Source organism: Diprion similis, chromosome 2 (assembly GCF_021155765.1).
Source record: "Diprion similis isolate iyDipSimi1 chromosome 2, iyDipSimi1.1, whole genome shotgun sequence".
Lineage (NCBI taxonomy): Eukaryota > Metazoa > Arthropoda > Insecta > Hymenoptera > Diprionidae > Diprion > Diprion similis.
The window spans coordinates 12,298,251-12,317,415 of NC_060106.1; the positions used below are offsets into that span (position 1 = coordinate 12,298,251).

The 19,165-nt window shown below is 37.1% G+C and overlaps 3 protein-coding genes across 4 annotated transcripts; 2 read left to right on the top strand and 1 right to left on the bottom strand.

Annotated features, from left to right (window-relative positions):
- Positions 1-69: 69 nt before the first annotated feature.
- On the top strand, positions 70-4,116 carry LOC124416135 (NADH-ubiquinone oxidoreductase 75 kDa subunit, mitochondrial). Of its 2 annotated transcripts, none has more exons than XM_046897029.1 (12): positions 70-263; positions 519-686; positions 1,090-1,197; positions 1,284-1,649; positions 1,740-1,961; positions 2,090-2,225; positions 2,418-2,770; positions 2,854-3,039; positions 3,130-3,319; positions 3,426-3,601; positions 3,685-3,819; positions 3,902-4,116. In XM_046897029.1, exons 2-12 carry the CDS (start codon positions 522-524, stop codon positions 4,040-4,042), a joined length of 2,178 nt encoding a protein of 725 aa, XP_046752985.1. In that variant the 5' UTR covers positions 70-263; positions 519-521; the 3' UTR covers positions 4,043-4,116. The 2 variants fall into 2 exon arrangements, with proteins under 2 accessions (XP_046752985.1, XP_046752984.1); XM_046897028.1 differs by having other exon boundaries at positions 70-235.
- Positions 4,117-4,274: 158 nt separating this feature from the next.
- LOC124416134 (general vesicular transport factor p115) lies at positions 4,275-10,603 on the bottom strand. Its single transcript, XM_046897027.1, has 12 exons — positions 10,442-10,603; positions 9,454-9,682; positions 9,104-9,360; positions 8,566-8,767; positions 8,272-8,423; positions 7,414-7,604; positions 7,011-7,183; positions 6,477-6,904; positions 6,185-6,365; positions 5,920-6,107; positions 5,064-5,447; positions 4,275-4,969 (listed from the first exon to the last, which is right to left on the bottom strand). Exons 1-12 carry the CDS (start codon positions 10,517-10,519, stop codon positions 4,907-4,909), a joined length of 2,526 nt encoding a protein of 841 aa, XP_046752983.1. The 5' UTR covers positions 10,520-10,603; the 3' UTR covers positions 4,275-4,906.
- Positions 10,604-15,026: 4,423 nt separating this feature from the next.
- On the top strand, positions 15,027-19,102 carry LOC124416652 (protein charybde-like). The gene is made up of 4 exons (XM_046897909.1): positions 15,027-15,282; positions 16,052-16,235; positions 16,357-16,512; positions 16,639-19,102. Exons 1-4 carry the CDS (start codon positions 15,234-15,236, stop codon positions 16,727-16,729), a joined length of 480 nt encoding a protein of 159 aa, XP_046753865.1. The 5' UTR covers positions 15,027-15,233; the 3' UTR covers positions 16,730-19,102.
- Positions 19,103-19,165: the final 63 nt, after the last annotated feature.

Genomic DNA, 19,165 nt, shown 5'->3' on the forward strand with positions numbered 1-19,165 from the left:
ACTGCGCAACGTAGATTCTAACATACAGTTGCATACATAAATCCATTTTAAGCCATTGCACCTAATATCCGCATTTAGCTTCTGTCATCTGCAGTTATATATTTTTTTTGCTCAAGCTTTCTTTAATTGCACTCAATTTTTCGTACTTGTCATTTTTTTCTCAAATTGTCGTCCATTCTCCTCATGATTGTACCAAGCTGTCTGCTCTGAAAGGCGACAGTCCTGACACCTGAAGGTAAGAGACTTCGTTTTTCTCGACTTCGGTAATTGTTTGACTTTACAACAATAATTTATAGGCCAATTATTATCGGTAGTTGTCACAAAATCACACTGCAATTTTCAGTCCCAATTGTTTATCTTGCAAAATATTACGTCACTTCAATCAATCATGTATGTTCGTTCTATCCGTTCTGTTACAGCATCGTGAGTTAGGTTAACACATCAGCCAAATACCTTTGCGATGTAGAACTCTTTTATTATATAACAAAAATCAGCATGATTTGTTGATTGATTTTTAGAAAATGTTGCGGCTTCCACTGGTTAGGGCGGCTGGTCTGTCAGGATGCAGGCTTGGGGCCGCTGGATTCCATACCACAACCAGTAAGCTGCAGGCTCCACCTGAGCAGATCGAGGTGTTCATTGACGATATTCCTGTGCTAGTTGACCCAGGGACTACCGTACTCCAGGTACACGAAATTTCACATTTTCCCTCTTGTAAACTCCAATTGTATATTGAAAAGAATTTAAGAATTCTATATTACGTTTAATTGATCTCTTTTAAACCACATCTTGAAGAACTGCATAGCAAGAATATTTGCTCTGACATCTGTTTACATTGATCTCCATGAACATAACAATGATGAATAATGAATCGAATTCATAAATACTAACCAAAGTTTGATATTGCGTTGAATGTGAAAGGAATTGCTCAATGCAGAAATTAAGTAGAAAATCTTTGTCCCCAATTGGGAGATAAAGCTAGACTAACAGGATTACAACAAAGTTGAGGAAAAAACCAATTTCGTGCAATTCTAAGTATGGAATAATTAAAAATAATCAAATATGTGAGTGTCTGATTTGCTGGTTTAGGCTGCTGCTAAAATCGGAGTGGAGATTCCCCGATTTTGCTACCATGAGCGTCTCGCAGTGGCTGGAAATTGCAGGATGTGTTTGGTTGAGATTGAAAAACAAATCAAGGTGAATCTTTCTATTTTCAATTTTTATGAATTGTGTCGTTTTCATTTGAATAAATACTTACCGAGATAAACTCGTTCTGTTTTTAGCCGGTAGCTGCTTGTGCAATGCCAGTGATGAAAGGATGGCGGGTAAAGACTAATTCTGATTTGACACGCAAGGCTCGTGAAGGTGTGATGGAGTTTTTACTGGTCAATCACCCATTAGATTGCCCCATCTGTGATCAGGGTGGTGAATGTGATCTGCAAGATCAGAGCATGGCTTTTGGTAATGATCGAAGCCGTTTTGTCGACATCAACTTTAGTGGAAAGCGAGCGGTAGAAGACAAAGATGTCGGACCTTTAATCAAGACAGTGATGACTCGCTGTATTCATTGCACACGTTGTATTCGTTTTGCTTCTGAAGTTGCCGGTGTAGACGATCTAGGCACAACTGGACGTGGCTCTGACATGCAGGTGGGATTTCCTCACGTACTACATTTGCTCATGTAAATTGAGAAAAAGTAATGCACAAATTTAAATATAATATGAAATAATCAATATCAGGTAGGCACGTATGTTGAGAAGATGTTCTTGTCAGAGCTATCCGGAAATATTATTGATTTATGCCCTGTTGGAGCCCTGACTAGTAAACCTTATGCTTTTGTGGCCCGTCCTTGGGAAACCCGTCGAACAGACAGTATTGATGTCCTTGATGCTGTAGGCAGCAACATCGTTGTTTCTACAAGAAGCGGGGAAGTCCTTAGAGTTCTTCCAAGGCTAAATGAGGTTGGTAGCAATAATATACATATAGATGTAGTAATTGAGCTTCCCAATTTAGGTGCAGCTGAATATTATCAATATAATGCAATATAATAAAATTACACAATTGTGAATTCGCTATTTGATTTTTTTAGGAAATTAACGAAGAATGGTTATCAGACAAGTCTCGTTTCGCATGTGACGGTCTTAAACGTCAGCGCCTCCTTACTCCGATGTTGAAGATAGATTCAAAGCTACAACCAGTTGAATGGGAAGACGCATTGGTCGCTGGTGAGTAAGTGAGATTCTTGCGTCACCTGTTGATAAAGTACCAGGAATTTTTATACTTGAAATTTAAAATAACTCATTGGCAGCACACATTTTTCAAGTTATAATTGAACAATTACACATTTGTCAATTGAAGTGTACTGCAGAGACGTTGTAAATCTAATCTTGTGTTATCAATTTTTACATGGCAAACAGCAAGCAGAGCTCTACAACAAGCTCCAGCAAACAAAATTGCTGCAGTAACTGGAAAACTAGCTGACGCAGAGGCTCTGATTTCATTGAAAGATATGTTTAATAAGCTAGGTAGCGAAACTTTGGCTACAGAGCAATCTTTCCCGAAAGACGGAGCAGGAATTGATCTACGAAGCAGTTATATTATGAACAACAAAATTGCTGGCATTGAAGAAGCTGATGTTGTTGTACTCATTGGAACGAACCCTAGATTTGAGGCACCTCTGGTGAATACTAGGCTTAGAAAATCTTATCTTCATCGTGAGCAAACCATCGCATTAATTGGACCTGAGGTGGATCTCACATACGAATATGAGGTACACAAAGGTTAAGCTTTCTAGGTATCCGCAGCTTGTATTAATTTGTTTTCAAATCTACTACCATTTATTATGAATTTCAGCATCTTGGTGATTCTGCTGAAGTGATCTCCCAATTGAAAAACGGTACTCATCCATTTTGTGCTACATTAAAAAATGCGAAGTCACCACTCATAATATTAGGTGCAGAACAGCTTGGCCGCAATGACGGCAGCAAGATCCTTGCAGAAACGCAGGCATTGGCAGCTTCCTTGGGGAAGACCGTTCAGGTACAGTACTTTCAGTTTTAAAATTTGTTTAAAAGTTATTGTTCCTACGAAATTGTTTTCACAAGAATATATTTTTTAAATGCATTACAGGCCCCGGAAAATTGGAAAGTATTAAATGTACTTCATAGCAATGCTTCTCAAGTCGCTGCCCTGGATCTTGGCTACGGATCTAATCTGGCAGAAATTAAAGCCCAAAATCCCCAAGTTCTTTTCCTATTAGGAGCAGATGATGCAGATATAAAAAGAGAAGACTTTCCAAACACCTTTATCATTTATCTTGGTCAGTACTTTATATCTATTATCCATATTACGCATTTTTCCATTTGTATTTTTCACGCGAATTGATTATCAAAGTGGCAAGAGATCATCATTGTTTTTGTTCCCAGGAAGCCATGGTGATCAAGGAGCATGTATCGCAGATGTTGTTTTACCCGGAGCTGCTTATACAGAGAAGAATGGGAGTTACGTGAATACAGAGGGCCGGGCTCAACAGACTGGTACTGCAGTTAATCCACCAGGAATGGCACGCCCAGATTGGAAAATTATCAGAGCACTGTCTGAGGTAGTCACTTTGTAATACTAGAATATTCGTCGATTAAAAAAAGAAAATTAAATAATTCTTTAACATCTATCTAAAATCAATAGTTCGTCGGGGTCCGACTTCCTTACGATACCATCCACGATGTCCGTGGCAGACTAGAGCAAGTGGCCCCACATCTTGTTAGGTATGGTGATATTGAACCCGCAAATTATTTCGCCCAGGCTCTCGAACTAGCTAAGGTACGTTAATTATTCAGTTTTACACTTGAAAAAAAATAACAAAATGTGAAAGCAAATGTTCAAATTAGTCGATTATTTTCAGAAAACTGGAAGTTTCGCATCAGATCCACTTCAACTAAAACAGAAGACATTAGATGAATTCTTTATGACCGACGTAGTGTCGCGTGCATCACCAACAATGGCTAAATGCGTGCAAGCTGTTATTAAGCAGCGTCAGGCATAGTTATAAACTTAGCTTGACTTATTTATGTATATAGTATAGGATTCTGTTATAATAAAATTAAATTACCATGTGAATAGTCTTATTATTACTGTCAACCACATGCAAGAAATAGAGAACAAAGTAATCAACATGAATTTCAACATGGTTGTAACAGAATTCTACACCAGAGATCCTAATAGTTGAGAAATTTATATCATAGATTTTTAAATTATCCTTATGCATTTCATATTTATGTCAATATACACCCACATAGAAATGGAATTTTACTGCATGTATCCAAGATTTATTTTACTGCAAAAACTTCTTTGACGTGTCTGGAATGAGGACAATATGAGTCTTGGTTTCCAAATTTCCTAAAACCAAATTTAGCGAACATGAAACGTTTTGAAAAATGGAACGTTTTTTCCATTACGATATTTCTTCATGAGGATATGTCTAGAACATGGAACTCTTAGTAAGTGAATGTACGTATGGCGCCCTCGTTAAACATGAGATTTATCAAAATGATTGAAGAACATAAATAAGATCTCTTACCAATGATAAGTTCCAAACATTTGCTTCATAAACCCGGTGCCATAGCTACCAAATTCCTAACAACTGATCAAACCAGAATAGTACAATAAATTTGTTGTGTAATAGTTTACAAGTATACAATATATATTTAACGTTGTAAAGATACGAATGGAATTACGCGACCAATTAACGAATATGGTAATTGATAAAAAATACTCTGATCAAGGTAATCGTGATTAAATTATATAGTTTTAAATGGAGAAGAGATGATGCCATAAATAATGATTAATTCTCCCATTTTGGATCTGAAATTTATTCCCGCGATTAAATTAAACATTCGTCGGTACTATTCTAATTACTGGATTCTGGCTGTTCGTCGGTATCGAGTTCTCCTGAACTTTCGTCTGATTCGATCTGGAAAAAAATGTTACACAGTTGTAGTAAAAATACCATAACTTCTTGATATATTTTCTCGAGGACAAGTAAGAAAGTCGTACTTGAAACATACTTTTTCACCTAGCGCAACCAGTTTCTCTTTATATTGCATCAGTTTGCTATCTTGTTCTGTTAAAAGTTCTAGCAAATTTTCCTGATCTTTTCTCATTTTTTCAAGTTCTAATGCTTTTTCCTTCAATAAATGTTCGTATTCACTGTTATTTGAATTAGATTCTTTCCGTTCTTGTTTTTGCAAATTCAACGTGCATTCGGCTAGCCTGTTTTCCAAATCTCGAACCGTATTTTTATATTTCTCCAATTCTACATTTGTAAGATCAATAGTATCTACAGATGGCACAAACTCTTTGGCTTCTGTTAGATTTGTTTGAGCTGCACGTAGAACTAAATTCTGGTCTCTCAAATGACTGATGGAAGTCTGTAGCTCGTATACTTGGGTCTGTAAATGAGGATAAAAGGTACAAGTCATGATTATGCTGCATAAAATTCCTATACATATGCACACATATGCATTCACATGTATATCTATATTAGGGTGGTTTAAAAAAAAGTTGTGTTTTTTTCGCTCTTACCCCCTCAAATGTTAGTGTTTCATAGAAAAACCATCCTCCCAAAGATGAGCTCTGTAGCTCAACTCTAATAGGTCGCTAATTTAACTTTTATTTCCCATTCAATCAACATGGGAAAATTTGACTTTTCGTTAGAAGTTAAAGTACTCGTAAGCTATTAAACATTCTTTACATTTATGCATAGATCCTTGAAGCTGGTTTTTCAAGCTTTCCAAAACTCTATAACAAAATATAGTTATCATTACAACACACATTACAATCATGTGAAAACTACCGATGTTTACGGAAAAAGAGAGTTCTTTTTTTTTGCACCACCCTAATACGTCAACAACCAACATGTACCTCCAATTCTCTTTTTTCTCTAGCCAAAGTTTCGTTCGTCTGATTAAGTCGGTGGATCTGTGCATCCTGCTCCCTGATAAGCTCTTTATATTGTGACACAAGAGCAGAATCAGATGGCGACAATGTAGATGTAGGATAATTGCCCTCCTGTGGATTACTTCCATCTTGTACAGACTTCACTACTACTCCTATGTAGATTATATTAAATTCGATATTGTTTTACATTCGTCATTTACGAACAAAGAACTACGTGGAATCATATTACCTTCCAAAATTTTCAGTAATCTACAAAACTCATGGTCTAGAAGTAATTCAGACGGATCTTTTGTTGAAGGCTGAGGATGTTTAAGAGTTCTGGAGTAAATTTCATGTCTGGTGATTCCTCCGATAGCATCCTGAAATCTTTCCAATCCAAGTCGATTTTCTATCAAATGGCATAACTTTTCCTAAAACATGCAAATATACTTACTTAATCGTGTCAATTAACATTCAACTGTCATAGCGTGCTCATAAAAATAGTGTGAATTGTGGTGAATATTTAAAACCTTCTACAGTACCTTTGTATAATTAGGCACACTGTCATCATTAAAGTGTACGCATAAGCCTAGTAATAAAGCGCACATACTTTGAAGCAGTGTCTCCTGCAAATCGTCAGTATTTTCTTGAGAAGACAGAAGTGCGGTCAAGTAAGCGACTGAAGATTCTATAGTTAAAAATGCTTTTACAGCAGGTGGGCAGTGTGACACCCATCTGCAAAGCAGCATTAAAAGCCCCAGTTTACATTGGGTCTTATTTCCTTGTTGAAGAAGCATCACACATTGCTGCATCAATGTAACAGGTGGCTTGCCAATATTTGTAGCAAGAAGTACCCTTAACAATTGCTCTTTTTGGATCGTATTGTCGATTAGGGCATGAGATAGAGCCACTGCCGAAAACCAATTTGATAAGGGATCCAACGAAAATAGGCCACCACACAAAAGTTGTCCTATTAAGGAATGGACGACAAATTATTAAAAAAATGTATGCTCAAACGAATTGTGCCAATATTGATTGGAACATACATTTTCCGTACGTTATAAATGAATTTATACCTGTTGTGAGAGATGCTGCTTCGTTACCCTGGGGTAAGAGTGTCTGGATAAGTTGCGTCTGTCCTACTTCATTTTTATACAGAAAACATTGGAAACAATAAAGCACGGAACAGCGTAGGACAAATGGTTGCTTTTCATTCACCATTGACATTAGCAAAACCACTATAGCAGGTCTGTGGAAAATAGAAAATTGAATAGACTAGATAGAAAAAAGCATATTCCGATTAGCAGACACATCTCCTGAGTACCATATGTTTGAATACTATTCTGTGACTACCTGACAAGGTATAAATACATTTAGGAAAAAAATTACACAGGAATCATTATCTTTCAATTAGACGCAATTCGTTGATGGCATTTTAATCGCAGAGATTAACTTCGTATGTAATTATGGGATGCTTACCTAGGAGGACTGCTAGGGGCCATAACGCTAGCTAAAAACTCCTGATTGCTTGTATTCCCTCTGATAACTTCAGCGACTGCACTTATAGTTTCTGTCAACACATCAGCAGGAACTCCACTGGCCATTAATATATCGCACAAAGCTTGAAGTAGACCACATGCCCTCATCGTCCGTTGACAAGCTGCTGTCGCCTTGAAACACGGTTAATATTCATAAAAATAACACGACTTAATCATTCCTTCACAATGTTATGATATTGTATCACTTGAAATAACCCTCCGGCATGTGAATAATATTATCAGAGTTATATAAGAGATGACGTCACAGTAGCAGAGGACTCTTAGAAATCGATTAAATAAAAATAATTTAGGAAATCGATTAATGCAGAAATTATGTGCTTCGCAGGCAATAATTAAGAGTAAGTGAAAAAGTCTATATATGATGCTCAATCGTAAGCTAATTCTTAATCTCCTATTTCTTTAGCATTCTCCAAGAACTTGATATTTCTTACCGAAGACATAATGTGGATTTACTAGGTTTTTTAACCATAACTGTTGAACGTATTGTCTCATCGGTTCGGAACCAGGCACAATCGTTTCATGTTGAAATTATACCTCAACACAGCTTGTAAAACCTCTTATTCTAGCGCAGTTTATAAAATTGATCGAAATTTTGGTAAAAAACATGAGCAAGAGCTACGAGATTTTTTTTCGAAAAACATTGAGCACTAAACTTTGATTAAGACACGTAATTATCCTAAAAAACATCTAATTATTTTATAATGCAATGACGAATTTTTTGGTGTCGTTCTGATAAAGATTATACATGTCTTTTTGGTTCAAGTCTATCAGTAATTACCTGTGCTGGACCACCGGGAGCAACTAATGCCCTAATAACTTGTACCATACAATGTACATTGCAAACTTTTTGAGGACTCCAACCACTTAATGGATTCTCATCAGTTTCCGGTGGCAAATCAAACATAGGTGTCAATCTCTGTATGTAGCTTCCTGTTAGAACAGTGATAATTAAAAAATCTGAAGTTAAGAGAAGTCTATTTTTTTGTAGACTGGGAAAAAAATCTAAAAAATAAATAAATTAATAAATAAATATTGAAAACCTTACGACTTGAAGTAAGTTGCAACACTTTACCTTCCTTGAAAAAGTTTTGATTACTGATGTTTCCTCGTAGTAGATTTAACATTAGCAACAAACAGTCTTGGACCACAATACCACCGTCTGCTGAACCTTCTTGGGATATTACATCGAAAATACGATCAAATGCATTTTCGAAGGCGACAATCTTTTGGATATTTGCATTACCTTTAGTTAATTGTATCAGCAGCAATAACGCCTGTGAATTGAAAAGAGTTTGTAGTGTCGAAGTTAATGATATTAATATACAGGGCGACCCAAGACTATGGGTCCATAGGATAACAATGTAGTTTATGTGAAACTCTGCGACTGAAACATTTTTTATTTCTCTAATCATACTGGATGCTACCAGATTAGCCAATTTCGCTGTAATTCGCAAACCATGAATTTTCTATCAAAGGTAAAAGATGTTTCAATGCAGATTTTCAGGAGGAACATGTTGATAGCCTATGGGCCGATAGTCCTAGGTCACCATGTAAACATAACGATGTAACTTGTGCAAATCTGAATATCAGGATAATAAAAGTACACTTACATCATTGCGTATCACCTCTCTGCTGTCACTGAGGAGATCCATTAATTTTGAAACTCCCAATGGACTGACAAGAATTATTTCTTGAATGTCCTTTGGTCGGTTACCTAATAAATGCGTCAGGAGCTTGAGGGCTGGCCACCGAACTCTAAAATCAAATTCCTCTAAAAATGCTAAAACTTGAGTAGTGCTGTCGGATTGTTTGATAAATATTTCTGTAAATTGTTCTCCGATTTTGTTCTTGGGCCCATAGTTTTCAACTGAAAATAAAAATGTATAAAATAAAGAAGTGCAGTTACATAAGTTTGCATAGAATCTCAATGGATAATCATTTATTTAGTTTTATCTCTTACCTTCAGCCTCAAACGTTTCAGGACTTGTAATATTGCACAAAGTATCCATTGCTAAACCAACAATCTCACAATCTGTTCTATCCATCTCCAGCACTTGCCTAAGTGCATCCATGGCCTGTGTGCCAACCTCCAGACGATACGTTCTTGAAAGTGCTTTTAAAGCACGGCACGCATCTCGTCTATCGTCCAGCAAACTTGACGATTGCAATCGATCCACTAGACGTTCTACCTGTGTTCAGAAGAGAAATGACAAATTTTTCGAAATCAATGGAAAAAATATAATTCACTTCTATCGACAACTTGAATAACGTTAGTGGGTAATCCGTATGAAGGTTTACGATCTATGCTTGATATGAACATTACTACTCATTCTTTAGCTGTGTTGTAAATAGACAGAAGTTATAAGTTTCGATATGTATTAAGACACATTTAGATAACAGAAATTACATGAAATATGTTGATTTTCAGCTGCACGTTCGTTAAGAAACTTCAGATGAAAGTAAAACCTATTAACTAGTTGAGTGAGAAAATTTCCAAACGATAAATGATTGTTGCAATGGTTGGACGGCATAGGTTGTACTGTAACAAATAGCGGACAGTCGTTACAACAGCTTTTTAAATAATCTTCTCTCGTGATGTTCAATCGAAGCTCAAGATCTTATCACGTGAACCCAAGGAGAAAATTACTTGGAAACCAGGTGCCTCGAAAAACGAAAAGATTATGAATGAATAAATGTGACAATATAACTAATAAATGTACTGTAACGAATAGCAGACAGTCGTTAAAAAAACCTTTTAAGAATTCTTGTTTCATGATGTTCAATCGAAGCTCAAGATCTTATCACGTGGACCACGGGGAAAATTACATGGAAACCGGGTGACTCGAAAAACGACAAGATTACAAACGAATAAATGTGAAAATTTGACAGCACATATTGGCTAAGTGTTTCGTATCTACGACACTGAAAAATATTTATAAAATACTTACAGTGTCAGCACCGGACGGCTGGTTCCCGGGTGGAGGTGCACCGAGAACAGATTTTAGCCCACTTTTGAAATATTCCATGTTTTTTTAAATTTGCACCGTTCGATGTAAACTACACGGACTACACGTCACATAGCGCAGACATTTTGGGAGATAGATAGCGGCTCTGAGGGTGTACACGACGGTTTGTATTCTGTAGTATCGGCTGTAATGGAGTAGTTAAAGAACTGGCCTATCAATAGGTGGCATCAAGTGTATCTTCTACAATCGTTGACAGTTGACTGGGACCAAAATTGTTTACTTGGAATCAACAAAATAATCTAGGGGAACAAGCGGCCGACCTCATCTTCGGTCTTGCGTTGATATAAGATATGTTTCGATAGAATTAGATTTAAAAGTAAAAGTCATTCATCGCGCGTCACGTCTCGACGAAATAAACAAGTCATATACTTTATACATCTTTTGCTGATGGAGTAGTTCGAATCACTGTAGATAATGATGAGGTTGAAAATATTTTACAAGTTGCCGTGGTTAAGTGGAAAGAACTACTTTGCTACATATTCTGTAACAGAATATTCGTTAACAAATATTATTACCGTGATCAGGTATGAGTTCGGCTGGCCTGAGTAGTTCGCCACGAATTCAAAGGATGTCGCGATCAACTGGTCTTACTTTCAATGTCACCTCATCAGCTGTATCCACAGCTGGTCCCCCGGTTACCCAGCTGATGCACAACACCGACGACATTCAAAGAACTTTTGCATGTCCGATTCTGCCTCAAGGCTCGTTAATTATTTGGTTCGACTGGTTGATTGCGCCTCAAATGAATTGCAGAAATAATGGTAATCCGAACAATCGGTTCTCGAAAATATTAACGAATACAAATGAGAAACTAGAATGGTGTAACCATGGAGTTTCTTGTCATAAAATGAGATGCTTGACAATGGTACGAAGTATGTGTTTATGTGTGGTTGATGAAGTCTTTTAAAAATGCGGATTTGCATAGATTTGCACTTTAAATTTATTCACAACTCTGCACTCATCGCATTCTAACTATTGACCAACGAATTTTTATTATGAAAAACAAAAGACGCTAATTGATTTCTGTCTGAGTAAAATGAAGTAAAAGCCCATATTTTTTGTCCTAACTACTAAGTCATATATAGACGGCAACTAATCGAACTCATGAATATTATTTTTTTCACCATTATAGACGATTTGCTCAATCTCTATTAATTACGTTGCCGATGCTTTATGTGCTCATTTAGTCACGTAGTTCGTTGGAATTGCCTGAGTTCCCGGTAATCAATTTTTTATATTTTTTTGTTTATGCATGATACGGCTAACGTACAAAAAGCATACAAAAAGTGGGAATGCTAATCCGATCCACACATTCGAACTCTTCACCTTCTTTCTGGCATTCTTACTTATATATATATATCCTAATACATAATTATTCGTAATTTTGTCGTCGCCATTAATTGTTGTAGCTATAAATACACCCTTTTATGCATGTATACTGTACAGATAAATATAAGGGACAAGAAATGAGCAATCTATGTATTTCACGAACAAGTGATAGTAGGTATAAAAAACGATCGCTAAAACTGTTATTTACGTATATCTGTCAAGGCGAATACCTGCATAAGAGCACGTAGTCAGTTTGGTCACACTTAACAGAGACAAACAGCAATTACGTTTACAACAAACGCTTGATAGTAACCCTATGCACATCATATGTAATATACGTACACATATAATTCTGAAAACTTGCTACAAGACCGGCAACAAATGCGTTACACACGGTGCGAAGCTTTAGAAACCAGAGTCAAGTCCTCTAATATTATAGTTACAGTTAGCAGTGGTTCTTGCTTCCCAGGTTTTCACCCCATTGATATCCTTGCATCATTTCAGGTAGTCACTGACCTCAACCTTGCGAGGATTTATTTGACGTCTCGTTCAGAAAATAAAAGGAAAAAGGAACAACAAAAAATAATATATCTCATGCCTATAGGCCGTAGAGGGGTGAGGAAATTTGATAGATTGACTGCCTGCAGGCCTGACTTTCAAAATATATTTTCTGCGGCTGTTTATAAGTACAATCGATTTTAGTATAATATGTTCCAGAAAATTCGTAATGAAGAATAAATGACTGCTCGTTTGTAGAAATACATACGTGTAGATTAGGTATACATAATGAAATAAATATCTATGAATTTGTGTGATTAGGCGCATCGCGTCATACGACGTTACGTATCATTGGAAATTCGTAGAAATTAAAACCGCTACTTCCGATGATATTATCAAAATTGTGGCAATGTAGTGGAGCGTTTACGTTGCTTTGCGTGAGTCACCTCCTTCAACTTGGCCTTCGGCGTGAAAAAGCGAAATCTGATGCAACAAAGCGATCAAGTTGACGAGCCGTTGGGATGCGGTGTGTCAAGTATCCGCGTTAGTTCCGGTAAAAATTTTTACGCAATACCATACCTAGCTTGCGCCTACAAAGTTCTGGCACGTCTTTATTGTTTTATCTGGTTCTGCTTTTTCATGCTAGCTCTCTGCAGCTTGTGGATGGTGACGAATACCTTTATTCTTCGTATCGGTAATTCATTTGGTGCATACAGAAATACGTACGTACGAATGAATGAAATGGGTGTAACAAAGAGGAAGCATCGAGTATAGCATTAATCACACTATGTGTGTGCGTAGCGTAGCATGCGACCATGAGCTTACACAAAATGATTAAAATTCAATATTCCCGATCAACGATTGTTCAAATAGTGATGAATTTCTTATTGATCTAAGTCATTTTAAACGACACGTAATCAGCAAGGTTTCGTATGTACAAGAAAATCAATAACCACAGTAAGATTACAGGTTTCTGGGATATTATTATATGAAATGTGAGTACGTGGATAGATGACTTTGGTTCAAACAAATGAACCTATATGGTTGACTAAATGACAAGAAAACTGTTTTTCGCAAAAGCATTCCAAGTGCTAGACAATATTTTCACTCAATAAAATCCTGCAGAGATGCTCAAGTTTTAAGTACAGAAACGATAGACTCTACGGTTATTATCGTTATTATTATTATTATACCACGGAGCGAGGCAGAACCGCAAGAGTGTGCGAGCACAAACGAGATCACCGCATGCTGAGACCGGTCTCGACTTGTTGCCGAATACGACGACTTCCTGGGAGGGAGACCGTTTCGGAGCTAACAGCTTCTATAATATCTTAGAAGAGCTGGAAACCCTCCGCAATAATGAGAAAAATTAAGTCATGTTTACCGAGGTTGGCCAATTTTTCAAACTTTGCGCAACACTTGAAGTCCATATCAGGTTCATTGAAATTCGCGATGAAGAATTTTTGAAGGTTTTAACAAACAGAATATCACCTCATTAGTATGTACCGATCGATACGAGATACTTGTATGGTAATATTATGTACAAGTGATGACGGCGCACTACAACATTCGCGTGATGAAGCCAGATTTAGCGATTTTCAATTCTATATTGTACCGGAGTTGCGATTAGTCAGAATCGGTGCTGAATTGAAAGAACCGGTCGTAGATCTATGTACAGCTGTAACACCGGCATACATAAGTATTTACCGTACATAGAACACCATTTGTATAATGCAATCGTACGGGTATGCGTGCATGGATGTATGTATATACGATTTGAACAATGAAACACTCCGCAATCGTTGTACGGACCCTTAGATTGATTCTGACACATTCAAGGCCACCGTTCGAATTGGTTTCCCATGTTGAACAAGTGGCAGCAGATTACACCGATGGCCTTGAACGTGTCAGCATCATCGTAAGGGTCTGTACATAGATAGACGTATATTTTATAATATCTATATTATACGTGAGTACGGAAAACGTGTCGTACCCAGCACATGTGTGCTCCAGGCGATAGAATAGAATTATAAAGAAAAAATTACACGTCAATTCTAACAACAGCCGATCGCTTGCTTTTCTACTGACAATGAAATAAGGGCTAGCAAGTAAGGCTGGGGGATGATGAAAGAAAGTTGGAGAGTTCGTAATCCTAAATCGTTATTGCAGTAGAAATTTCTGTCACAGAGCGTGCGCGTAGGATTTAATACACGAACCGATGTAGGTATATCGAGCCACAGCAAACAAAGAAACAGCTCGCTCAGAATTTACAGCCGTGAAAATGACACAGATCGTCACTTTCAGGTGTTCATCGCGGCTCGCTCGCTTATCTAAGTTACGTTGAATGATCGCATCGTTAGACTGATTCGTGGCTCTCTGCCGGTAGCGTGCGACCTGCCAAATTGTGAATTCGTACGACATTGGAAAGGCATTATTGTCGAGAATATTGTAAGTTATCGTACGAAATGAAAAAGCGTACATATTCCCATATTGCCAGGAAACTAGTAGGGCGATGGGCATGGGCGAGCCTCCCTGGAACCCGAGGAAAACCGACTACGAACGACATTTCTCGAAAGCAAAGTGCGAGGCGAGCGCGACATCACGTAGCCGGTGTTGCTAGGCGATTTGGTGGGGGACGAAAGAGGGGGAGCGGCCGGTATATAAACCGCGTCATCTGTGCCGGCGAATCAGTTGTTTGAACGACGAGCAAGTGATGGTTGTGTAGCTTCTCTAAAGCTTCGCCGGCTCATTTAACGTAATCTTTTGTTCCGTTGAACTGACCAGAACATTTTCCTCTCCTTCTTCATCACCAGATTACCAACAGTAGTGGTTTTCTTTTTCTTTTATAAAACTGTGTTTATAAGAGAAATACCTTTTTCAATTTGAAATGGAGGTGCTACCGTGTCCGGTGAATGTGAATTTCAGCAACAACAGAGGTACGTACGTAACTACCAGACAATCGCGACGTGATATTTTGTTCCCATGTTTTTTTTCTCCTCGGACGTACCTACGGCTCATTTTTCCTATCGTAATAGAAAATCTCTAAGCTTGAAATGTGATGCGAAATCCGAACTACGGGTTTTCTTCTCCGTCTTCAGCGCCGCAGTTCCAACGGTTCCTTTCTCTCCGGCTAGCGCACAGCTGATCTCGCTAAGGATCTCAGCTGTAGTACAATAAATTCAATAAAAATGTCATGTCGCGCGATAATTAACGATCTCAAACAAACTCGCAAAGGGTCATATCAGATTTTATTCGAAATTTTCATTTCAAGTACCCTCGAAAGTGTTTATATTCTTACTCTGCGTAAACTGACGAGTTGTTGCATCACGTTTATCCGACCTTCTAACGTCCCGGCGATCCGGTCTATATTGCTTCATGTAGATGTGTGGCGTATTCTTATTTATCAATTGAAACTTAGTGCTTAGTTTTAATTTGGAGTTCAGAAAGGTCGAGAATAAATGCTATTGATGTTAAAGAGTAAAAAAAAATTGAAACGTGTTTAACAAAGAACCACGAAAACTCGTTTTGTAGTGTAAAAAACGGTTCTCAGTTTCGAATAGATTTAACACACTGAACAAGAAATACGATTCTTAAAGTTTATAGATTATTGTAGACTTTCTCTGTAATAATTCGGGTTTATTCATTTTGTTTAATAAAAATTATTTACCACCCAACTAACGAAAGTTCATTTTCCTCTATTTACAGCTGGATATGCTACTGAAGAGTTGGATGGTGCTTGCCAGGCGTTGGCAAGGCGATTGGAGGTTGAACTCAGGGCAGCTAAACATGCCCAGCTCGCTTGCGGCGAAGTCTTACTGCCTGCTGATCTTCTTCCCAGAATTGCAGGAGAAGTGCTCGCCATGGCTGAGAACGAGCCTTGTGGTCTTAGGTATTTAGACAGATTTTTCCACATTTTCAAGACTCTTAACAGCATTGACATTGCTTGCTTGTCGACTTCAATCCTCGTCGGAATTCATATAATTTAACAAAATTGTTCATTTTTGTTACAGAGGCTGCACGTTATTCATAAGCTTCGAAAATGACAGCTTTTGCCGAAAGCTTTCCAGAGTGCAGTGCGACCCCAGTGCGATTTCCACGTTTGAGCTCTACCTAACTCTCAAACAAGATCACACCTCATGGCATATTCTGCTGCCACAATTTCTCAAGTGAGTACAATTAATTTTGATGAAAAATAGGGTTTCAAGAAAATATGGTTTGGACCGAATTTAGAAATTGGTTGCTGATGTTGGAAATTTTTGACTGACGGGAGATTTTGCTTTTCTTTTTTACAGAAATCTTACTCGTGGTGGAACAATAATGATTAGCAGAGATTTCACTCTGGAAAAAAAGAAGCTGTACCGATCTTACCAGCAAGACCATTGAGCCCGTTGTTGATTCAAATGAGTGAAATGAACAACTTCTCAATGAGTGAGAATACATTAACAACGGATCACAAACTTAACACGTGCCAGTTGGTATGGACACTCTTTGATACAGCCCACACATCTCCAACTGTTGGAAGGTCTTCTTATCCTCACGGGCAGCGAGTAATAACCACGCAGAGGTCCATAAATAGAAGATACAAAAACTGAGAGAGGAGAGACTGCAGCTGGAATATTTAATGGTACATAAAAATTTTGAAAATTGTCTTATAATATTGCTATGGTTAGGATTTTAAAACCATCGTCGTTGTGAGGTAACACATTTTGAATATGTTTTGATTAATCGATATGAAACCGGGAGAGATGATCAGCTGCAATGTATCGGAAACATATTTAATCTAATAGTAGGAATATATTGTGATAGAGAAAACAAATTATAGTAGTAGCGTCAGCTCTTCTGAGAAGAGGTATAATGTCTTCGTTAAGGAAGATGCATCATTAAGACTTTTAACAAATTTCACGTGATATGTAGTGTAAAAGTGATGTTTTATTATATATATATATTAGTCGTCTAAGTAGGCTAGGTTTAGTTACTTCAAGTGCAGGTCGTGGACCATGATATCTATCGTTCATTCTGATAAAAGTTGTATAATCTTTTACCGGCTGCTACAAATCATCCACATTCACAATTTCGCGCAATTCATATTGTTTTTCCAAATCACGGACTTGTCCAATTTTCTCGTTTCGTTTCTTGGTTTGTTTTTCTCATTTTTTTCTTCTTTTTTTTTTCCGTGAATCATGTCAGTGATCGTAGAGTGTTTAATAATTTTTTGTTTTCATTCTTTTCTACTTTTCATTTATACGTGTAAACGACTGTCCTTAGCGTAGTTTTTAAAACCGTACCTGTGGATTCAATTAAACGAACCAGTGTCAAAAAAATAATTTTGAGGTGTTTCGATCGATCGATCGAGCGAGCGAGCGAGCGGACGAACGAACGAACGAACGAATGCTTTGTTTAGATGTTTTTCTTTCCTTTTTTTTTTCAAATATTTTTTTTACACTTATTACGATAATCTCGATTTTTTTTATATATTATCCGCCGTAGGGAAAGGTAATACCGACCCGTTGGTGGTATTGTGATATTAAAAAAAGCAAGTGTGATTAATATAAGTTTTAAGGTTTTTTTTTCTCCTGCTAATTTCGGAGCTGTGCGATGAATATGCGGCTGTCAGTATGCCATTTGAAGCAATAAAAAAAAGTAAATATGAAGAAGAAAAAAATTAAATTCGTTACTTGCATCTATTCTACATAGGACCGAATGGAAAATCAATAGTAAATTTGAAGTCAAATGTTCGAACGACTGTGGTCGTTGAGGGCATGCAAAATACCGTACATGATTCTAACAGCTGGCCATTGTGGTGCCTCGTCTATTTGATTGGTTAAAATTTATCAAATCAGACGGATGGCCTCCGAATTTCAATATATGTGATCTTATATCATTATTATGATTATCTAGAAACAGATTATAGAATGCTATTGTCTATATTTTATACTGAGTTAAAAATTCTATGAAGATAATAACAAAAAATACAAATAAAAGATGAAAAAAATAATACAACAAATTATAAAATATATATCTACATATATACGTATATATTTAAGAATATATATATGTATGTAAAATATTTAATTTTTCACACAACGATATTACGATAAAGTATTTATATCTGCATAGCACGCACAGATGCGGAATGATGTTTGTAACGACAATTTCTGGACAATGACTCCTGCGCGATTGTGTCTTCGGTTCACCTAAATGTGTACAGGTTTAAATGGAGGTTTATATATACCCGTAAAACCTTCGGTAAGATTTACGGGTATTAAAACCGACAGAACCGAATTCTCTCGCGCAGAGAGACCGAGACCGAGAGAGAAAGAGAAAGTAAAATCTTCCGGGTATTTGAATCGAACTTCTGTACGCATTTGCAGGCTCTTTGATAATTTTGTATAAGTCGTGGTTACAAGCTTCCGTGTTTGGCGATGGTCGTTATGACGAGCGAAAGACACTGAAGCATAATTTCGCGTTGCACTTCTAATTAACTTATGTAAATACGTATATAATTTTCGCAATTTTTTTTGTTTCCATTTTTCTCGTTTTTTTTCTTGACGGATATCTTGAAGTATTGGTACTAGAATAATAGATAACACAGTTCATGACAGTATTGTATCTTAACCAAATTTCTGTTTCTCCTTGTCGAAAGAACTCAGTTGAAGCAGTCATCATAAGTTAATGGGGTCTTAGAGAAATATTTTTTCGTCCAAATGGTTAACGGGCAGAAAAATACTTCGCTAAAACACCAAAGAGACAACAACACGATCTCACGCGTATCAATATGAATAAAAGTTGAGAGAGAGAGAGAAATGAATAGAGGCAGAG

Coding starts and splice junctions, on each gene's coding strand:
- LOC124416135 (XM_046897029.1), top strand. CDS start 522: ATGTTGCGGCTTCCACTGGTTAGGGCGGCTGGTCTGTCAGGATGCAGG. Junction 2,226..2,417: donor GGAAGACGCATTGGTCGCTG/GTGAGTAAGTGA, acceptor CATGGCAAACAG/CAAGCAGAGCTCTACAACAA. Junction 2,771..2,853: donor ATCTCACATACGAATATGAG/GTACACAAAGGT, acceptor TATGAATTTCAG/CATCTTGGTGATTCTGCTGA.
- LOC124416652 (XM_046897909.1), top strand. CDS start 15,234: ATGGAGGTGCTACCGTGTCCGGTGAATGTGAATTTCAGCAACAACAGA. Junction 16,236..16,356: donor AACGAGCCTTGTGGTCTTAG/GTATTTAGACAG, acceptor TTTTTGTTACAG/AGGCTGCACGTTATTCATAA. Junction 16,513..16,638: donor CTGCTGCCACAATTTCTCAA/GTGAGTACAATT, acceptor TCTTTTTTACAG/AAATCTTACTCGTGGTGGAA.
- LOC124416134 (XM_046897027.1), bottom strand. CDS start 10,519: ATGGAATATTTCAAAAGTGGGCTAAAATCTGTTCTCGGTGCACCTCCA. Junction 8,424..8,565: donor TCAAAACTTTTTCAAGGAAG/GTAAAGTGTTGC, acceptor CTGTTCTAACAG/GAAGCTACATACAGAGATTG. Junction 4,970..5,063: donor TGGTTGCGCTAGGTGAAAAA/GTATGTTTCAAG, acceptor ATTTTTTTCCAG/ATCGAATCAGACGAAAGTTC.